The sequence below is a fragment of the Nestor notabilis genome, unplaced genomic scaffold, assembly GCF_000696875.1.
Source record: "Nestor notabilis isolate BGI_N333 unplaced genomic scaffold, ASM69687v1 scaffold10331, whole genome shotgun sequence".
Taxonomy (NCBI): Eukaryota; Metazoa; Chordata; class Aves; order Psittaciformes; family Psittacidae; genus Nestor; species Nestor notabilis.
This window is the reverse complement of record NW_009916122.1, coordinates 1-19,370: the sequence shown is the minus strand read 5'-3', so window position 1 is coordinate 19,370 and position 19,370 is coordinate 1. Positions and strand designations below refer to the sequence as shown.

The 19,370-nt window shown below is 37.6% G+C and overlaps 1 protein-coding gene across 1 annotated transcript; it reads right to left on the bottom strand.

The window, feature by feature from the left end:
- Positions 1–1,150: 1,150 nt before the first annotated feature.
- Positions 1,151–14,546, bottom strand: PPARA (peroxisome proliferator-activated receptor alpha). Its single transcript, XM_010024451.1, has 6 exons — positions 14,298–14,546; positions 11,304–11,464; positions 9,800–9,938; positions 7,219–7,421; positions 3,899–4,346; positions 1,151–1,711 (listed from the first exon to the last, which is right to left on the bottom strand). The coding sequence occupies exons 1-6, from the start codon at positions 14,503–14,505 to the stop codon at positions 1,464–1,466; spliced, it is 1,407 nt and encodes a 468-aa protein (XP_010022753.1). The 5' UTR covers positions 14,506–14,546; the 3' UTR covers positions 1,151–1,463.
- Between the last annotated feature and the right edge of the window lie 4,824 nt (positions 14,547–19,370).

The window sequence follows — 19,370 nt, the reverse complement described above, 5'->3', positions numbered from 1 at the left end:
GAAAAAGAAAAATAAATAGCACAGTGTCTTGCATGCAGCTAGCACTTTTGTACTCTCTGATAAAAGTACTCTCTGATAAAAGATCCTGCAAAATGGCAAAGTCAAGCAGTTTCCTCTTACGGCTTATTTTGCATCAGCAATAAGTACTATTATAAAATCAGAGTTCACTCTCAGTGATAAACTTACTCTCAACTGTGGTCTCTTTCATAATTGCACAATCTACACCTACAAATGCTGTTCTTGGTAATATTGTCTCCTTATCCACTGTGGCTGTATGGACAAGAACAAAATTTGGTGAAGTAATCTAGCTAATACTTCTATCGACAAGGCCTAAGACAGAACAGAAAGAAATACAGCTAAGTGGACAATTAGAAAGAATGAAACACTGTATTCATCACAAAAGTAAACAGGTCCAAACATCTCTATACTGCCAATATACTTGTCCAGAACGAAGGTGCCTTTTCTATACAATCAAATCTTCAGAGCAAGCTATCACTGCACTAGAATGCTGTGCAGTTGAAATTCTTTTCTCTGGGCTAAGATCAGTTTTCACTCTCTCCAAAACTCTTGCTAATACAAAATAGCATTTTAAAGCCAAAACTGCTTGAGCTATTACAAGTTCTCCAAAATACACATGGTATGATACCATTTTTCTTCAGGGACACTTTTGTATTTCCTTAAAACACTTTTGAAAAAAGGGTTCCATCACTTTAGCAACATTTACTCTTCAAGAAACACCTGAATGGAGCATTTCTGCTGTATTTTAGATAACTGTTCGGACTTTAATCTATTTCATAAAAGAACCATCTTTTCAACATGCTAGTCCTAAGGTGTAACCTTACTAGGATACACCTAGGCTAATCCTAAGGTATACCAATGTAATACTATATGATGCTGTACTGCATTTCATGGAATTAAAGCAGTAGTGAATCAAAGGTCTTTCAAATTTTTTAGATGTGTATATACAGTAATATCCAAGCATTTCATACACTTAAACTGACAGCTGTAAGGAAAAGTGTTAGTTAGTTCTCAGTAACTACCATTAGCCAAAAGTGCATAACCTTTATGATTGTGCATATACCTGCAGAGAATTTGTGGGATTTGTTATATTAATTCTAAAATGACTAAGCCAGGAGGAAATACAATTTTGTTCATTTCTGTTACTTGACATTCTGATTTATTATACAAATATGTATTCCTTACCAATCTTAAAATTTCCAAGTAAAAGAACCATTTTAAGACACTTCATGAGCACTATGATCAGTACTTTTCTGCAGAAATCTTTCAAAAGAAGACAAAAGATCCCAAACCAAAAGAAGTGTAACACTCCAGCTACCCAGCATTTAGATTTTTCATGCTCTGGGCTGAGTGAACAGCAGATAACTGTGCAAGTAGTTTTGCTCCCATCTGTTATTAGTATTGCTCTTGTCTTTAAATATTGTGGAAAAAATTACTAAAAATCCTTAATACATATCCCTGTAGATTTCCTGTAGTAAAGGGTGTAAATGTGCATCAGATTCAGTCTTCTTAATTATCTGAACAAGCTGAGCGTGCTCTGTGACAAGCTGTCGGAGATCAGCCATTTTTTGGAGAAGTTTCGGAAAGAGGAAGGTGTCATCAGGATGGTTGGTTTGCAAATGAAGTTTCAGTACATGCACAATGCTCTCCTGCATTTTTTCAATGTGTCCTACATTCACAAGACCAGGGCGATCTGTTCTCGACACAAACAAAAGAATACATGTCATAATTTTATCATTATTCTTTAAAGTAAGCTACTTTATAAGTTCTATATTGTAGGCTACAGTGTATGTTTACATTATGCACTGAGGGCAGTGAGGCTTAAAATGAATCTGAAAAAGACAAGAAACAAAGAAGTAGTCTTCCTTACCCCTTTTGCCAAAGTTTTGTCAATGCCAACAGTTATTTGAGGAGAGATTTCATACTACATACAACTCATGCCACAAAAGCAAAAAACCCCCACCATCTCTCACCCCCCAAACCAGCAGAAGCGTCCAGTTTTATATTCTGCATGATAACAGAATTCAAACATTAAGGATGGAAAAAGCATGTGGCTATTTATAGAGAGTTCTTAAAGTTTGGTAGCAATATAGCAAGACATAAATAGCAGGCTTTCACTCTTGGTTCCTGTACGTATACTGTCATAGCACAAGTTATTGACAGGACGCAGAGAAGCACCTATTAAGGATGTTTCATTCTTTCTGGTATATGATCTCATTTTCAGCTACTTAGTCCTGTAATGCTTTCACTTTCCAGATTAAACTTCTCTGTAAGAAGTCTGAGGTAACAGACTACATACGTTTCTTGAAAACTTAAGGTAGTTCCTAGGAGAAGGATAGAGGGGGAAAGCACAATAAAACATTTTGCCTTCGAAGAACTCTCTTCACTTCTGAAAATGTCAAAATACCAACTTATTGTCCAAAAGTAATTCAAGATTTGATGGGAACTTGCTGACTAAACTAGCATATGAAGCTTCTGAAAGGTTTTATCTCTCCTTGTAATTGCTGAGGATGCAACCAGGACAGCAAAACACCGTATGAGTTTGGCAGAATGCAAAAAAGGCAGGCAGGAGCAGTTGTTGGAACTTTCTTCATCTTTTATTTTCTTTTTCTCTGTTTAATATCTTTGTTGGCAACAACAACAGTGGGATTGGTGTACCCTCAGCAAGTTTGCTTATGACACCAAGCTGTGTGGTGCAATTGACATGCTGGAGGGAAGGGATGCCATCCAGAGGGACCTTGACACACTTGAGAGGTGGCCAGAGCCAACCTCATGAAGTTCAACAAAGCAAAGTACAAAGTCCTACACCTGGGTTGGGGTAATCCTAAACATAAATACAGACTGGGCAGAGACTGGATTGAGAGCAGCTCTGTAGAGAAGGACTTGGGGGTGTTGGCTGATGAGAACCTGAACATGAGCTGCCTTCAGTGTGCGCTTGCAGCCCAGAAAGCCAACCATAACCTGGGCTGTATCAAAAGGAGTGTGACCCGCTGGGTGAAGGAGGTGATCTTGCCCCTCTACTCTGCTCTCGTGAGACCTCACCTGCAATACTGCGTTCAGCTCTAGGGACCTGAACTTGGACCTGTTGGAACAAGCCCAGAGGAGGCCATGAGGATGATAAGGGGGCTGGAGCACCTCTGCTATGAAGACAGGCTGAAAGAGATGGGCTTTTTCAGCCTGGAGAAGTGAAGGCTCCAGGGAGACCTTAGTGCTGCCTTCCAGTGCCTAAAGGGGACCTACAAGAAATCTGGAGAGGGACTTTACAAGGGCATGTAGTGACAGGACAAGGAAGAATGGCTTTAAACTCACAGAGGGCAGATTTAGATTAGATGTTAGAAAAAGGGTTTGATTTTTATTTTTTTTTTTTTTAACAGAGAGGGTGATGAGACCCTGGCACAGGTTGCCCAGAGAAGCTGTGGGTGCCCCATCCCTGGCAGTGTTCAAGGCCAGGCTGGACAGGACTTTGAACAACCTGGTCTAGTGGATGTTGTCCCTGCCCACGGCAGGGGGTTGGAACTGGATGAGCTTTAAGGTCCCTTCCACCCCAAACATTCCATGACTAAAAATTAATCTTTCAAACCCCAAACAAAAAAGCACCAACACTCTTCACATCTCACTTTTAATAACAGAGTAACTAGACCCCTCTCCAAGTAAGGCTAAACAGTAATTCCAAGCACATCTACAATTCTGCAAAGGCAAATACAGCATCAAGACTATTAACAGTTACACATTATCTTCCATGAAACATGCTAAACAGGAGAATGACATTGTTAGCAGTAGAACTGAATCTTCAAGAAATATATAAACTTTTCCATTAAAATTATTGATTCACGGGAATATTAAAATTCACTGCCTTAAAGAACAAAGACGCAATGCTTACCTCCACAGCAAATGATGGCAGCAACAAAAAGGGATATATCACTATCATCCAATTCCAGTGCATTGAATTTCATTGCAAAATCAAATTTTGGCTCCATTATATCACAGAATGGCTTTCTCAGGCTTTTCAGGAACTCCCGGGTTATAAAACCATTTCCATAGGCGACTAGCATCCCATCCTTGTTCATCACAGATGCTAACATGGCAAATATGGCTTCATAAACTCCATATTTTAACAGTGTCACTTGATCATTCAAGTCGAGACTGGAGAAGCCAGGTATAGATTTGGCAAATTCAGTAAGTTCAGTGACTGTCTCTACAGATGTACACTGGCAGCAGTGGAAGATTCGAACCTCTGCTTCCTTGTTCTGAATACCATTGGCCACCAATTTTGCCACCAGGGTTTTCTCTGCCATACACAAGGTATCCATATCATGTATAACAAATGGCTACAGAGGAAAAACAAAACTAGTTCAGTTTCAAAATAATGGTTATTAATCATTGGTTTCCTAAAGAATAGGAATTTTGATAATCTTTAACTTTCATGCTGATCGGTCTTCAACTATCAATAAACCATGAGTTCTCACATATTTCTGCATAGAGGTACCAAGTATTACAGAATTACAAACTGCAATATCTAAGAATAAGTCTGCTCTGCAAACAACAATGCAAATAGTGAAATGTAAATATGTATGACATATCTTTAGTCTAGTTGTATGTAGTAGTTTTACTGAAGATCCAGAAGTACTGTGCTTAGTATGCATATATCCATATCAGAGCAAGTCCCAGAAGGTTCATAAAAGACTTGTATTACCTTCTCCAGAAGTCCAGGTTATTCTGCCTACACTCCTATCGATTCCTAAACTAACTACACTTGAAGCACATCATGATGCTTTCCTGAAGTATCCTAGGGGGAATACAGACAGTAATTTAAATATAGGATGGAATATTTGCATAAGAACATGAATCTTCTGCTACTCTTGTGTTTTATTACCAGATTTTCATAGACCATATCCCAGCTGATCTACCATAGAAATTCAACCCATCTTTCTAGCTACAGTTAGTGCTAAGTCATCTCTAAACCCAAAATCCCACTCGAATGTCTGACAACACAAAATTTCAGTCTTGGTCATGGTCTTTTCCATAACCCCCGTAGCTTAAAGAGGTATGTTCATTACAGACTGATGAGCCAGTCTCTTAAAACATCATATAAGAAAAAGTATTCAGATGTTCTTAAGAACAATCAGAATTCAAAAATGTTTTGGTATGTATCTGAAGAGGGCAATGAACTAAAGGAAAACAAGAAAACCCAATGCTCCCTGGCCCACTAAAGTCATGGCAGTTGAAAATAAATCTAGTTCTGTACATGCTAAGCAAAGCACCTTCCCTGTGCTGTTCTGCTCATCTCAGATTAAGTATCATGAGGAACACCAGGTGTTCTGTTAGAAACTCACAGAATTCACTTATTTCACTTAGAAAACTGTCAAACATGATCGTTTCCCACAGTTGTCCACTTTTAAATGCTTATGGCAGCTGTATTTTCCATCTCACTTCTATACTTACTGTCACTCAGAACAGAAATTTCTGTGTGCATGTGGATATGAATGGAAAGTGGCAAAGCAATGAACACATTTCTAAACCCCTTAAAAGATGTAGGCTATCTTGTAAATCTTTTTTGCGATTTATCATCATTTCACTATGCAGAAAATAGGTATGGCCAAGGACTTAGAAGCTAAATTTAAAAATGATACCTTGCCATGATGAAAAATGCTAGTTCATTCCCAGATGAATTATAGTGGTGACACGAATTAGGATTCACTAAATTAGCTGTTAACGCACTTCTCAGAAGCAGGTGGATTACTAACAACAAATCTTTCTTTCTAATTTTATGTTAAAAAGTCAAAAGAAAATTAAAATGTTTGTTTTCCCAAGAGACAAAATAGCTTTAAAACCCTCTTCTCTTCCCTGCATATTGAAGAATGAGAAACCAGCCTGTTGATAACATACTAGGTCTTATTCCTCATTAATTTTTACATTTAAATTCACCAAGACACATGCAAGCCACTCTAGCTAGTTGACTGGATGACTATAATCCAAGAGCCTTGATGGCATAAATAGAAACACAACGATTAGGATGCCATGATCTGCAATCCCTTGCATGTACAATACATATTGTAACTTATGATTCTCGCATGTAGTAACAAGCTTGAAAAGAACTTTATGTAGATACCTATTTGGTAAAGTGTTAAAGCATGGTATTTACTGTAGGTTTATGTGAGCTTGTACCCCAAAAATTTTAAGCCTGTGCTTAATTTTATACATCTCTTTAATCCAATGAAAAAGACTGGGATTACTCATAAGTCTCTCTTTTAATGTAGAAGCCTGTATTCTTGGCTAGCCTAGACTATAATATGCCAAATTCCATAATTTAAAAGACAGCTTGCTTACAATTTTTTAACACTTATCCCCACAGTTACATGTTTTTTTTATTATGGCATATGTAAAGCCTCTTCCCTGCAAATTTTTAGTGAAATTAAAATTGTTGGTAAAATAAGAGACTGATCTTCTACATATAATTAACATAAATCCCAACAGAATTTAAAACAATATGCATAAAGTGAAACAAGTCAGTCCTTAGAATGGTTATACAATCTCATGAGCTACACAACAAAAAGCAAGTGATAGCATTAAGTAGACCTTGGCTAAATTATCCTGAAAGAAAAATAGCCTCTACAGCACACGTGTCTTCACAACCTTGCTTGCTTCTCCCTTTCAAGGTAAAGACCAGGAAGGCCAGGTGAGGAAATGGCCAGAACTGTAAACAAAGAATTACACTCTCAAGTGTTCTTTTCCCTCCTGCCATTAATATTGTTGTGATTAAAACAAAAGTCATACAGAGCACCTGTACACCTTAAAAGATAACAGTATTTATCCTGGCATTTGTGGCAGAAAAACGTATCTATTTTTCCACTGTCAAATAGGAAATTATTTTTGAACTATTTACCCCCCCTATACCAAGAGGTATTCACATTCAGATGTCACTTTTTCCTTTTAATTAAGAACTAATTCTCTTTCCTTGTGGAAATTTAAGATTATAAGCTTCCATTTACAAGTTAATCACCTGATTTTCCTTCAGTTTCCTATTATTCTGATAGTGGCTAAAAGCAACCAGATCTACTACAGGTATTCTTTTTGCATATTTATTGTCTATATTAACATGATGTTTATTTTCTAGTAGATTTGCTTAAGAGTTGAACAAATTATTATAATCATCTTACATACCTGACAGCTTTACTTTAAAGTTACAGCAAAAGTACTTACTGGATTGTTACTAGTTTTCCCTGCAAGGATGATTCTGGCTTTAACCTTGTTCATATTGAAGTTTTTCAGGTAAGCATCATGAATTCTTTTGGCAAGTGATTTAAGATCTGCCATTTCTGAATCTTCTACATAATTTTCACCTGTCAGAATTTCTGCCTTCAACTTGGCCTTCTCAGACCTTGGCATTCGTCCAAAACGTATTGCTGATGGGAAGACACAATTATAAAACAAATGTTAGTTATACAGAAACCTGTATCTTTTAACATTGCTGGTTAGAGCAGTATGACTTTGTGAGTAGAAAAACTGAGGTAGAGGCAGTATTTTTATTATGATAAATTCACAAGTGAAAAAATCTCATCCTTTCCAACACAGTCAGAGACTAAGTATTGAGACAAAATGCTAACCTGAAGGTAATCAGATGTTTCAAAACACAAAGTGGTATCTGCAATGAGCTAGAACGCATGCCCTTTTCCTTCTACATTACCTAAGTAGTTGCATTTTTTTTTTTTTTCTCCTTACTGTGTTCTACAACTCTCAACAGGAAACCCAAGTACACCTTGGGAATTCTAAAAACTGAATAAACTCCTATCAGGAGTTTGGCAGAGAGCGCACATGCCAGCTGGAGAGCTGCCTGGAGGGTTACTCCACAGGGGACACTGCAACAGGGTTGGGCCCAAATCCCCATTGCTGATCCTGAGCCTGCTGGGGCATTTAGTTCTTTATGCACTGAATTTTCAGTTCAACATATCTGTACTGTCTAGTGAGAATAAAACAGACCAGGGACTACGATTTATGCTTAAAGGCTATAGTCAAAAAAACCTCCTCCTAGACTCAGCATTTTATGCTTCTTTTTCTTCAATAAATTAGCCCTTCACAACTGAAGAGGATGAGAACAGAGTTTCAGTACCCAATCTAGTTGTTAGAATATTCTTCTGAGAAGGAGATGTGAGTTTGCAACACCACTGCGTATGGAGGTGTCCCAGTTCTCAGGCAAGTGATCTTGCCATTTAACAATAAAACAGGCATGTCAACATCCTTCTTCAGTTTCAGTCAAAAACTAAACCAGTTCTATTTTAAAAGAGACCTTACCCTCTGATGGTGTGCGAGGTTTTAGAATGGCTGATATAGCTGGTTACTCTTATCACGTTTCAGCATCTAACCAGTGAGAGGACAGAACCTCACTGCTTAGACTGAGCAATTCAGATCATAGGCAGAATTAGCCCTTCAACATGCCCAAGGAATTTTCTCCTGACACGAGATGTCTCATGACATAAGGAGGTGACTCTAGGCATGATCTGAAATATGATTTTGGACTTCAATGGAAGCCCAACATCAAAGGCCTGTTTGGAATCTGGCCATGGGTCTACTGGAAAAGTGGAAGAATATCTGCTCTAAACTGAAATTTACAGCTTCAACTGAATGTTAAGCCCTAGCAACCAGCACAGTTCCCTGCTCAACTCCTGCCCTTGGGGTGTTACTTTGTTGGCTGGCATATTCTTCCCAAGCCTGGTGCTTCAGGAAGGTTACCACCAGTCTTGCAGAGACTATCAGCTCTCTCCCAGTGGATGGTAATCTCAGTCAAGGCTCACCACAAGGAAGGCAGACTTCCCCAGAGCCAGAAAGTCAACTCTCCCAATGTCATTCTAGGACTCTAGACTAACATGTCATAGGCAGCTTCCCCAACCACATCCCCACCTAGCTATCTTGACTGCGTATTCTCCTTAGGAAGTTCGTCTCCTAACCCACAGCTTTTCACCCAGCATTTTCACCTACCCATTCCCAAATTGCACCTGCTCTCAGGGTCGGCCTTGACACTATCAGACCTAGGTAGGAAAAGTAAACTACTGTCATGTGCCTGAACAAAATGTGTTTTCTCATGGCTGGGCCTCTCCCTCTTTACCAAAGTTGCTTCGCAAGCTACATACTGTGCATAAAACTACCTTGCGGGTTGAAACTGGCCTGTAAGCCACAGGCTTATGAGCCATATCTTAAATCATTAACACAATAACATAATTTTTAAACTGAATATCTAAACCCTCTGAATTTTTACCATTCCATATAACAACCAACCTACCAGATTTCTGTTCCACAGTCAGCACAGATCTTTGCCCTCCCCCCCAACTCCCTGAACCGTCTGCCCAAGAGCTGTTGCACTGTAACCTGAAAAATAATGAAGTCTGGTTTTCTACAGATTACTATCCTACGTCACTCCCTCCCACAATGAGCTAGTTGTTCTCCTACTCATCTACAATGCCTTTGATCAGAATTCTTCCAGTATTAAAACTTGTTTCAATGGGAGTAATGGTGCCAAAGTTCTGGATGAAGAAAGCAACTAAATGAACATTCACATGGACAAATAGACATGCACCACAATTGAGTGTAAAGCTCATAGTGAATTTGGCAGCTGAGTATCAATTACATTAACTACTCATTAGGAAAACTGGTGTCCCCCACCATGATCCAGACTGTAAAAATTTGAGGTTCAACTTCGATGTACAAGTAAAAATGCTATCCAAGTGCCTGCTTCCAGAAGCAGACTCTGGGTAGGACCAAACAAATTATTAAGGGCACTCTTACCTACCATTATGTGACATTCCAACTGAAAGGCACTTTTGAAAACGACAGTATTGGCACTTATTACGATTTTTTTTCTGAATTTTGCAGTTGCGATCACATTTATCATAGATGAGTTTTAAACGAATTGTTCTTCTAAAAAAACCCTATAAAAAGTTTGAGAAAAGAATATATAATGTTAAAGAAAGTTGATTACTAAGCTTCAGTTATACAGGTGATTTTTTTTTCCTTTCTTTTATTGATGTCACTAGCAAAACAATACACAAAATATATCCTGTCCAAAGCTAAGAATCTGTGTAGGAAGTGGTAGGTACGAAGGTATGTACAGAATGGAAAACACAAAACGAAGGAGTAACTCCCAGCCCTCTTTCTTGGGAGAGGACCAAGAGCACAGAGTACCTGGGTAGATTTGTTCTTAAGTATTAAGCAAAACAGTCACATATTGTGTTTGTACACATTCTCTCAGCATGCTCTGTCAGAAATAATCTTCATCTTTCATATGTATACATCACACAGACACACAGATTTAACACATCTTTTCTTCATCCAGCAAACATGAGGGGTACAACAACACAGCACAGCGCATAGAAAAAGCCAAGGACACAAAAAAAAGAAGCATTACAGAAGAGCCTATAAGTCAACATCTTACCATGATGTCTTGGTACTGTAACGTAAGGTTAGTCTCATACTACAAAATTATAGGGTTAGCAAATTTAGCAACACTGCACCATTTTGTGTTAGATGACATGCCAACACTGTGGGACACAACTGACTATGAAGTGGCCCCCCATCTCTCATAGGTATTGTAGCATTATTCCATAAGATTTTTATTGGAATTATCATATCCTGACATTGTGCATAAAAGAAAAATGTACACATATACAATTATTTCTCTAACCTTGCATTAGAATTTAGAAAAAAATGGAAAACTAAAACATTAGAAGGACAAAGAAAAGAATCTTCTAATTCATGGGCCATATGACCCCAAAAATTATACACTGATGATAACATTAACTTGCCCCATAGACATGCACTGGCCCCAAAACTACAGCAGGTACAATACTAAGTGATTCAGGCAGAATGTGGTGGAGATGAGAAATTCAGTATTTGTTACTGGTTTAATGGAAACCTAGCAAACTGGCATGCTTCTCACAGCCATACTCCCAACACAAATAAAACACTAGTGGAGCAATTAGGCTTTTATTTTTGATCACAGTTTAGTGTTTTAAGTTGTTTTAGTGATTAACTATCTATATGTAGAAAATCAGCATTAAAACTATCATTGTGAATTGCCCCTGCTTGATGAAGGTCTGGTATTGAGTTATGGTATCCAGTTACGTATCTGAACAATTTATTTCAGAGAAAAGATCGCCAGTATGTTTATTATTTAAATATTTTTAATGGCTAGAATTATATTAATTAAACGTTTATGTAACAAATGTTTATCTTCATATAACCCTGTAAATAAAGCAACATGATTTAGGTTCTTAAAAAGAAAATTATGACTGTACCTTACAACCTTCACAAGCATGTACTCCGTAATGGTAGCCTGAGGCTTTATCCCCACAAATTCTACATTCAATGTTTAATGCTCCACTGGGTGATTCATCTATGCTACCTGGAGCTGTGGCAAAATTAATGGATGAAGGACTGGATGCTGGTGAAAGGGTGTCTAAAAGAAAAAGGAACACTTCATAAATACTATACTATCAAAATTGATACCATTTCTATACTAAAACCACATTAAAAAGAAAAGCAGCTTATTCTAAAAAACAATAATGAGTTAATAGTCATTAAGTGATAGTATAATTTGGCCATAAGTATTTGAAAATAATTCATATTTATATTAACAGTGCAAACAGACACAAAACACAGGATGCGCCTTGCTAATTTTGATGAGACATACAATGTCAACAAACAAAAAGCCTTACTAAAGTAACTCTGATAACAAGAACTAGAAGGCTGATAATGGTCCTTTGGGATTCCATAAATACATGCCACACAAAATAAGAGAAAATCAAGGTATTCTGGAGTTTCTTACATTCCATTTTTTATTTGGAATTTTTCAAATGTTTCTCAATTTGATGTGAACATGTTTTTTTTTTTTATTCCACAACTTAAAATAAGTAACAACGCCCCCCTACCCCCAAATCAGTATTTCATTTAAATCAAGGAAATTTTCTTAACCATTAAAGTATACGTATACCATCTTCACAAATAGCATGAATGTGAAACCAAAAAGCAGTATTCAGCATGCCCAGAGAGGTTGTGGCTGCCCCATCCCTGACAGTGTTCAAGGCCAGGCTGGACGGGGCTTGGAGCAACCTGGTCCCTGCCCATGGCAGGGGGGTGGAATTAGATGAGCTTAAGGTCCCTTCCAACCCAAACCATTCTCTGATTCTATGTACGGGTTGCCATGAGCAGTAGACACAATATATATAAAAAACAAAACAAAACAAACCCCACCAAACAAATGAAACAAAAAAAACCAACCCAAAACAAAAATCAAACAAAAAAACCCAACGCAGTGAAATAGAACCCCCATGCCTTCAAGTTTGTATTGCAATATCCATTCAACCTGTCAATCACACTTTCCAGGAAGGTTATTAACATCTCAACTTGCCATTACATCTTCCATCTCTTGTGCCTTACTGTGGAGCATCAGATCTATTGCTATGGCATGACAGGAAACACATTCCTAGCTCATGGTGAGTTACACTTAAGATACACTTAAGGTCCCCCTGACTTTTGAAGAGCTACTCATAGTTTTAAATGCTAATCTAAACTAACTAAATCTAAAAGCAGTTAGACTACTTCTCTTTCTAATGAGATTTTCTGAAAGTGAAAGCATGCTCATGCACATCAGTAGAAAGGCTGAACAGATATTAAAAGGAAGCTAACACAAATGTCTGCTTCCAAGACAATCTAGCATTAAAAGTCTTGCTCAGGTATTTTATGTTTTGATTATAATGGAAAAAGCATTTCTGAATTGTTGTACAATGAAAAAACCTCTCCACACATTTTACTACTAGATGAACATGCTAAAAACCTAACACATTCCAACTTTAATTATTTCAATTAATTTTTCCACCTTGCTCAAGGAAAATATTTTCTAAGGCCAGAATTTCTTTTATCTTCCATCTTGCATCTTGCACCACATGACTTCAGCAAATTAATGGGTGTGTTATTTTAAAAGAAAGATTAAGAAACACTCATGAATGTAGGTCAGCAAGTATTATGTTGGAAAAAAACCTTGGCATAGAACTCAGTTTGCACTGCCAGCACTGCCAAGCCCACAGGCATCAGAGTCATCAAGAACAGCCTAAAACCCAAGATTTTTTTTAAAGCACGATTTTAATTTCTTTTTACTTGCTTTATGGAATTTGAGCCTTGAAAATTTACACTTTACATCTTCTCTAACAGCAAAACTAAAATGTTTTGCAATGTACACTGAATACTCAAATTAGAAGGTGACACTATAAGCTTGTACACACATACACACAAATAATTTAGAAGCCTCATGTCTCAGAAGGACTACGTTATAAACTACGTTATAATAACCTTTAGTCTAGAAGGTACTTCTCCAACGTGGAGGTCTATAACCAAAAGGGACCCAGATCATTGCTCTACAAACATTTCTTTGGGCAATAGTGCCCAGAGGCAGCTCTTCCTGCTCCCTTTAAAACTCACACTATTCCTTTCAACCACTTCAGCACAGAGGTACACCTCAAATGCGCTAGTGCAGTTTTTGTAAGGTAAAATAGTAATCAGCCTGTGAATTGATTTAAAGTAAGAAACCAGAAAGTTAATCATAAACTGCTAAATGATTTGCAAACCCACAGTTTCAAAAGGAATACCTTACTGACATTATTGCAGTATCCTATGCCACTTCAATGATTTCCATTTTGATCTCTCAAAGGCTCTCACTAAGATCTTTTGACTAAAGACTATGTACTGTATTAGCACTTTGAGACTGGTACTTGAACCAGGGTAGAAGTCATTAGCTGAACAATATTCCTCTTTAGAAAGGGGAGAAAACAGCATGTTCAGGACATCAGTACACCAAAATACATGGGAATTCTGGGGGACCTTTTAGTGGTCAGATTTTTGGCAAACATTTCACAACACTTTTTGAATATATGTGGTTTGAAGAAACTTAAAAAAAATGAGGAATTCCTTTAGTTCAATGTTAGTGATTTCCCATATGACTACAATCCATAGTAACTTCTTCGACAGTGATTTTTACAAGTTGTATTGAAAAAGGTGTTGATACTAATAACAATTTAAAACAGTGACTTTACAGTAGTTTTCCCATGGCATTTGCCTATTAAGCTAACTTCAGCCTTACATATTTTACAACTGTGCTATAATCAGCTTGTATATTTCTAATGTCACTTAGTCATAAACAACAATTATTGCATTTAAAAGGTTTTTAATTTCTGTCACTGTGTAATACTATATGTATTTATAAAATAAAGTTTTAAGGTAAACCAAAACACTCATACCTGTTATGACAGATCCATCAGATCCTGGACCATTTCCCAGTGACTGGAACTCTGTTAAACTCAAAGCTCCAGAACTATCATCACCTAGAGACTGAGAGAGGTCTTGAATGTTCTCCATATCTTGTAGGAACTCTCCAGATAAAGGGCTGCCTATATCATCCTCCTCCAAAGGAGTAAGGGGATAGAGCTGGTTTTCAGTGTCCACCATGGTGATCAAGTAGAGCAGTCACTTAAACTTCTTTACACTGGTGAAAGAATAATTAGAAAATCCTGTACTTACAATACTATAATATTTTAATTTTTTAAACATATTTGAATCACAGCACACTGAATACATGAATTCTAATCCAACAGCGAAATACTATACAGCATTCTGTTCCTCCAGAAGCTTTATGCAACATGAATCATCAACAAGACAGGGAAAAAAACCCACACATTCAAAACAATTCAATATGAGTTAAAGTTATGACAAGATCAATCTGTGGATTGTTGTTTTCTCTCCTTTGCTGATAAAAATTACATACTGTGTTTCTATAGAAGGCATTATGCACCTCCTATCAAAATGTATATAATAATTACAAATATCAAAGTAAATCAGTATTATGTTTGGGCTCTTCTCACTTTATCTAACAGGTTTAGATATGCTGATTTTGTCCTCTGTTCTCATCTCTTTAAAATTTGTTCGATAGGTCTTACAACACTGCAGTGAACAAAATACTGTCTTATACTAAAATCTTCGTAGAAGTGGCCAAAACTAATACTTTCTTTACCTACTTAGGTCAGATAACATCTTCAGTGATCCAACAGATCAGTAATTCCTAGAGTTAGTTTTATTTCCTACAGTGAAGCAAGTTTACAAATTTGCCTACAAAGCTAGCCACCAGTGTCATCAACTTTGAGTAACAGCAAAAATCTGTTAGAGAACATCACAAATTATAATTATTCTTCTGCTGACTTGTCAGATAGGAATAATAAACACTGCAAAACGTTAACTACTTGCTGCATAGATACACTTCTGCTAAAAGAAACTCCTCTTTTACGTTGAGTAACTAGCACTTGCGTTATACTCGGTATGCGTACAAACACATAGTGCTACAGTCTTGCTCATACAATTGAATATGCACAAGCATCTAGAGAAGCTCTGACTGTTACTGTGGTTACCACTCAATACTAGCCTTTCCAAAGAACACACGTTCACAGCAGTTTACTGTGAAGCTTGAAACTACCAGTAACTGGCTATATGGATACATACAAATGCTGATTTTACACTAAAAGTATGATGTTTTGATTAAAAAACCCAAACAAAACTTCCTTGATATTAAAGTTTCAAATACCAGCTAGTTTGATTCATGTGACACTAAATATTTTATATTAAGAAATCAATCCTTTTCTCTGAAACTCTGTGATGGATTCATCCTATGAAAATCAGTCATTTATTTGGTAGGGAAAAAAAAAACCCACCTTTTTTTTTTTTTTTGCTATATAATTGGTCAAAAGGATACAGTTAAAAGTAATACAAAGTGCTGACTGCTGCTGTACACACTAATGACAAAAGACAGCTATCACTTTTATTCAGTTGTATTAAAAAACCTTCAAAAGGTCTTGAAGCAAGGTATCCAAAATCAACCCTTTTCTCCCCAGGCTGATGGCAAAAGTCTGTCCTCAGTTATCTTTGCATAATTTTTACAAGGTATTACACAGATGAAAGTGAGGGCAGAATGACCTACTCTAAAGACGACTAAAAGTTATGCTAGTAAGAACCTCTAACGTGTGCACAGTTTTTAAATTCCTTATTTTTCAGGTGCAGTTATCAGTTCATACTCCTACATCTTTCTGCTATTTAATGGAAAAACAGTGGTTTGTATGTATCACTCCTATAGAGTATTCTAACGTGGTCCTTATATAACTGTAAGGTAAAACTGGCAATCAAAAAAACCCCTCTGTATTATAAAAGGCTTCCTATTCCACAATTTGCACCCTTCCAGCCAATCAATGTTATTTAAAGTATATACATTAGACTTGACAAAACTTTCCTTTGACTTTTCTCCCCCAGTGTAATAGCTTACCATGTACCTGGAAGGACAGAACTAAAGGAGCAGCAGACACAAACACACAGCAAACTCCAGAGCTTCTACTCACTTTACTTGGTTCACATGCTAAAATGGCATTCTTTATGAAAGTAAATACAGAAGACTTCATGACCTGTCCAGCCTGAGATGGCAAAGTTCAGTAGGTTCGTTGTATTTTGACTACTAAAATGAAGCCAAATACACTAGACAGTTCTGAAGACCGAAAGGAATCACAAATTACAATAATCAGATCTCTAAACACCTGATGTTACAAACCAAACGACCAAATGAGATAGAACTCCACACTCTCTTCTTGAGTGGAAAAAAATCACTGCCACTATTACTAACTTGCCATCTCATACTACAAGGACCCTAAGTAAAGATCCATTTGCACAATTTCTTTGAAACAGGATAGTTTTAACTAGAAAAGGAAAGTATGTTCTGTACCACATGGTGTAGCAAATAAGAGTATATAGGAGACAAAGTATGGGAATTTACCCACCATTTCTAACACCAGTTACAGACGACGGGTATATTACTGCATCAACTGTGTTGGCTGACAAAAAGCTAATACAAGCCGGCTTCAGTGTGCGCTTGCAGCCCAGAAAGCCAACCATAACCTGGGCTGTATCAAAAGGAGTGTGACCCGCTGGGTGAAGGAGGTGATCTTGCCCCTTTACTCTGCTCTCGTGAGACCTCACCTGCAATACTGCGTTCAGCTCTGGGGACCTGAACTTGGACCTGTTGGAACAAGCCCAGAGGAGGCCATGAGGATGATTAAGGGGGCTGGAGCACCTCTGCTACGAAGACAGGCTGAGAGAGCTGGGCTTTTTCAGCCTGGAGAAGTGAAGGCTCCAGGGAGACCTTATAGCAGCCTTCCAGTGCCTAAAGGGGCCTACAAGAAATCTGGAGAGGGACTTTTTACAAGGGCATGTAGCGACAGGACAAGAGGGAATGTCTTTAACCTGAAAGAGGGGAGATTTAGATTAGATATTAGGAAGAGGGTTTTTTAAAGAAAGGGTGGTGAGACACTGGCACAGGTTGCCCAGAGAAGCTGTGGCTGCCCCACCCCTGGCAGTGTTCAAGGCCTGGTTGGATGGGTCTTTAAGCAACGTGGTCTAGTGGAAGGTGTCCCTGCCTGTGACAGGGGATTGGAACTAGATGAGCTTTAAGGTCCCTCCCAAGACAAACCACTCTGTGATTCTGTGATTTATACTTGGTTATGTCACATAGCTACCCTATCACTATGCACAGCTTGGCTGTATTTAAAAATAACAGTTAAATTAAGTTATCCAATTTGATATATTAAGTACTCATTAGGACATTGTGCCAGATTGCCTGCACTGGAATAGAATATTTATAAGGAATACAAGAGTTTTCATGAACATTGCAACTTCTTTCTGAAGGGATCAGTTGAAAGGCTGGTGCAGCTTTTATTTTAAAAGCATCCTACTAATACTGATTGTGATACCTAATTATTTTAGAACATTATATTGGAAAACTGGAATAAAATAACTTCTTTCACATAGATGACTAAAGTTTATTTGGCAGAAGTTATAGTCCCTACAGAATTGCCATAACCTGAAATTATTTAGTAAAATCAATTCCAATTGTCACTTTCTTTTAAAGCTCAACAGTTGTCCTGTCTCCAAGGATCACCTTTGTTTCTGTTATAAATCCTGTGGGCTTGTAACCTGACAAAGTACTAAGAAATATCTACATATGCTACTCATAGGCCTGTCAAAAGACATAAAATAGAAATTAAAATGATTGCAGCATACATGAAGAGAAAAAAAAAAACCCAATAGAAATTCTATGAATGAGGACTCCAAATAAAAGACTACTTAAAAAAAATAACAAAAAAGCCTAATGCTTTAGGAATGTATAGTCACACACCGAAGGAAAACAGCACAGATTATTGTAGATGACCTGACAAAGATCTTACTGCTAAGCCACCTGCATGTATTCAGAACAACACTTCCAATCTCATGAAGACTCAAGATACAGAGTAAATTAGCAGATGAAGAGTGCCTTACAAAACATTACTGAAAGAAAGAAAGAAAGAAAGAGAAAAAGAAAGAAAGAGAAAAAGAAAGAAAGAGAAAAAGAAAGAAAGAGAAAAAGAAAGAAAGAGAAAAAGAAAGAAAGAGAAAAAGAAAGAAAGAGAAAAAGAAAGAAAGAAAGAAAGAGAAAAAGAAAGAAAGAAAGAAAGAAAGAATCAACTGCAAACATTTTTGGTTAACACCATCTGTTATTCTCTGCCAGTACTTTCAGTATTGAATATCTTCGTACAATTTCTCTGTCGAGGCAGCATGAACCAGCCCAGTGGCAGCTGGAGCTAACGTGCTCTTTGCTCTTAGTTATCTAACAGAGTTCAAAATATTACATTACCTGATATCCCTGACATAATTGGAATATACACAAGCTGAGAAATGAGAAATCACATATTTTATTTGTGAAAATTAAGTTAGATTGCTATCCCTGTGACGTAGCTATTCTGTGATGAAGGAGAAGAATAAAGAAACCTTGACATACGTTGGTTTCATAATGATGGTTGAGAATAACTGTTTTCCAGCAATCCAAAGGAGACAATCAAATCTGTCTCCCTAAGAAGGCATCAACAAAAAAGGAAGAATGGAATGGCAGAGCACATGATGGGCACTGCTCCTCCAGAGTACTCTTCATGAAGTTCTGCCAGGGTAAAGAGTTGTTCACAACACAGAAACATTATATTCCTCAGCAGATACGTAGCATGTTCTTTACTGTGAGGGTGCTGAGGCACAGGAACAGGTTGCCCAAGGAAGCTATGAATGCTCCATCCCTGGCAGTGTTCAAGGCCAGGTTGGACAGAGCCTTGGGAGACTTGTTTTAGGGTAAGGCATCTCTGCCCATGGCAGAGGGTTGGAATTAGATGATCTTAAAGGTCCTTTCCAACCCAAACCAGTGTATGATTCTGTGGAGACCAGTAACGACTAGTGTCCCTCAGGGATTGGTGTTGGGACCT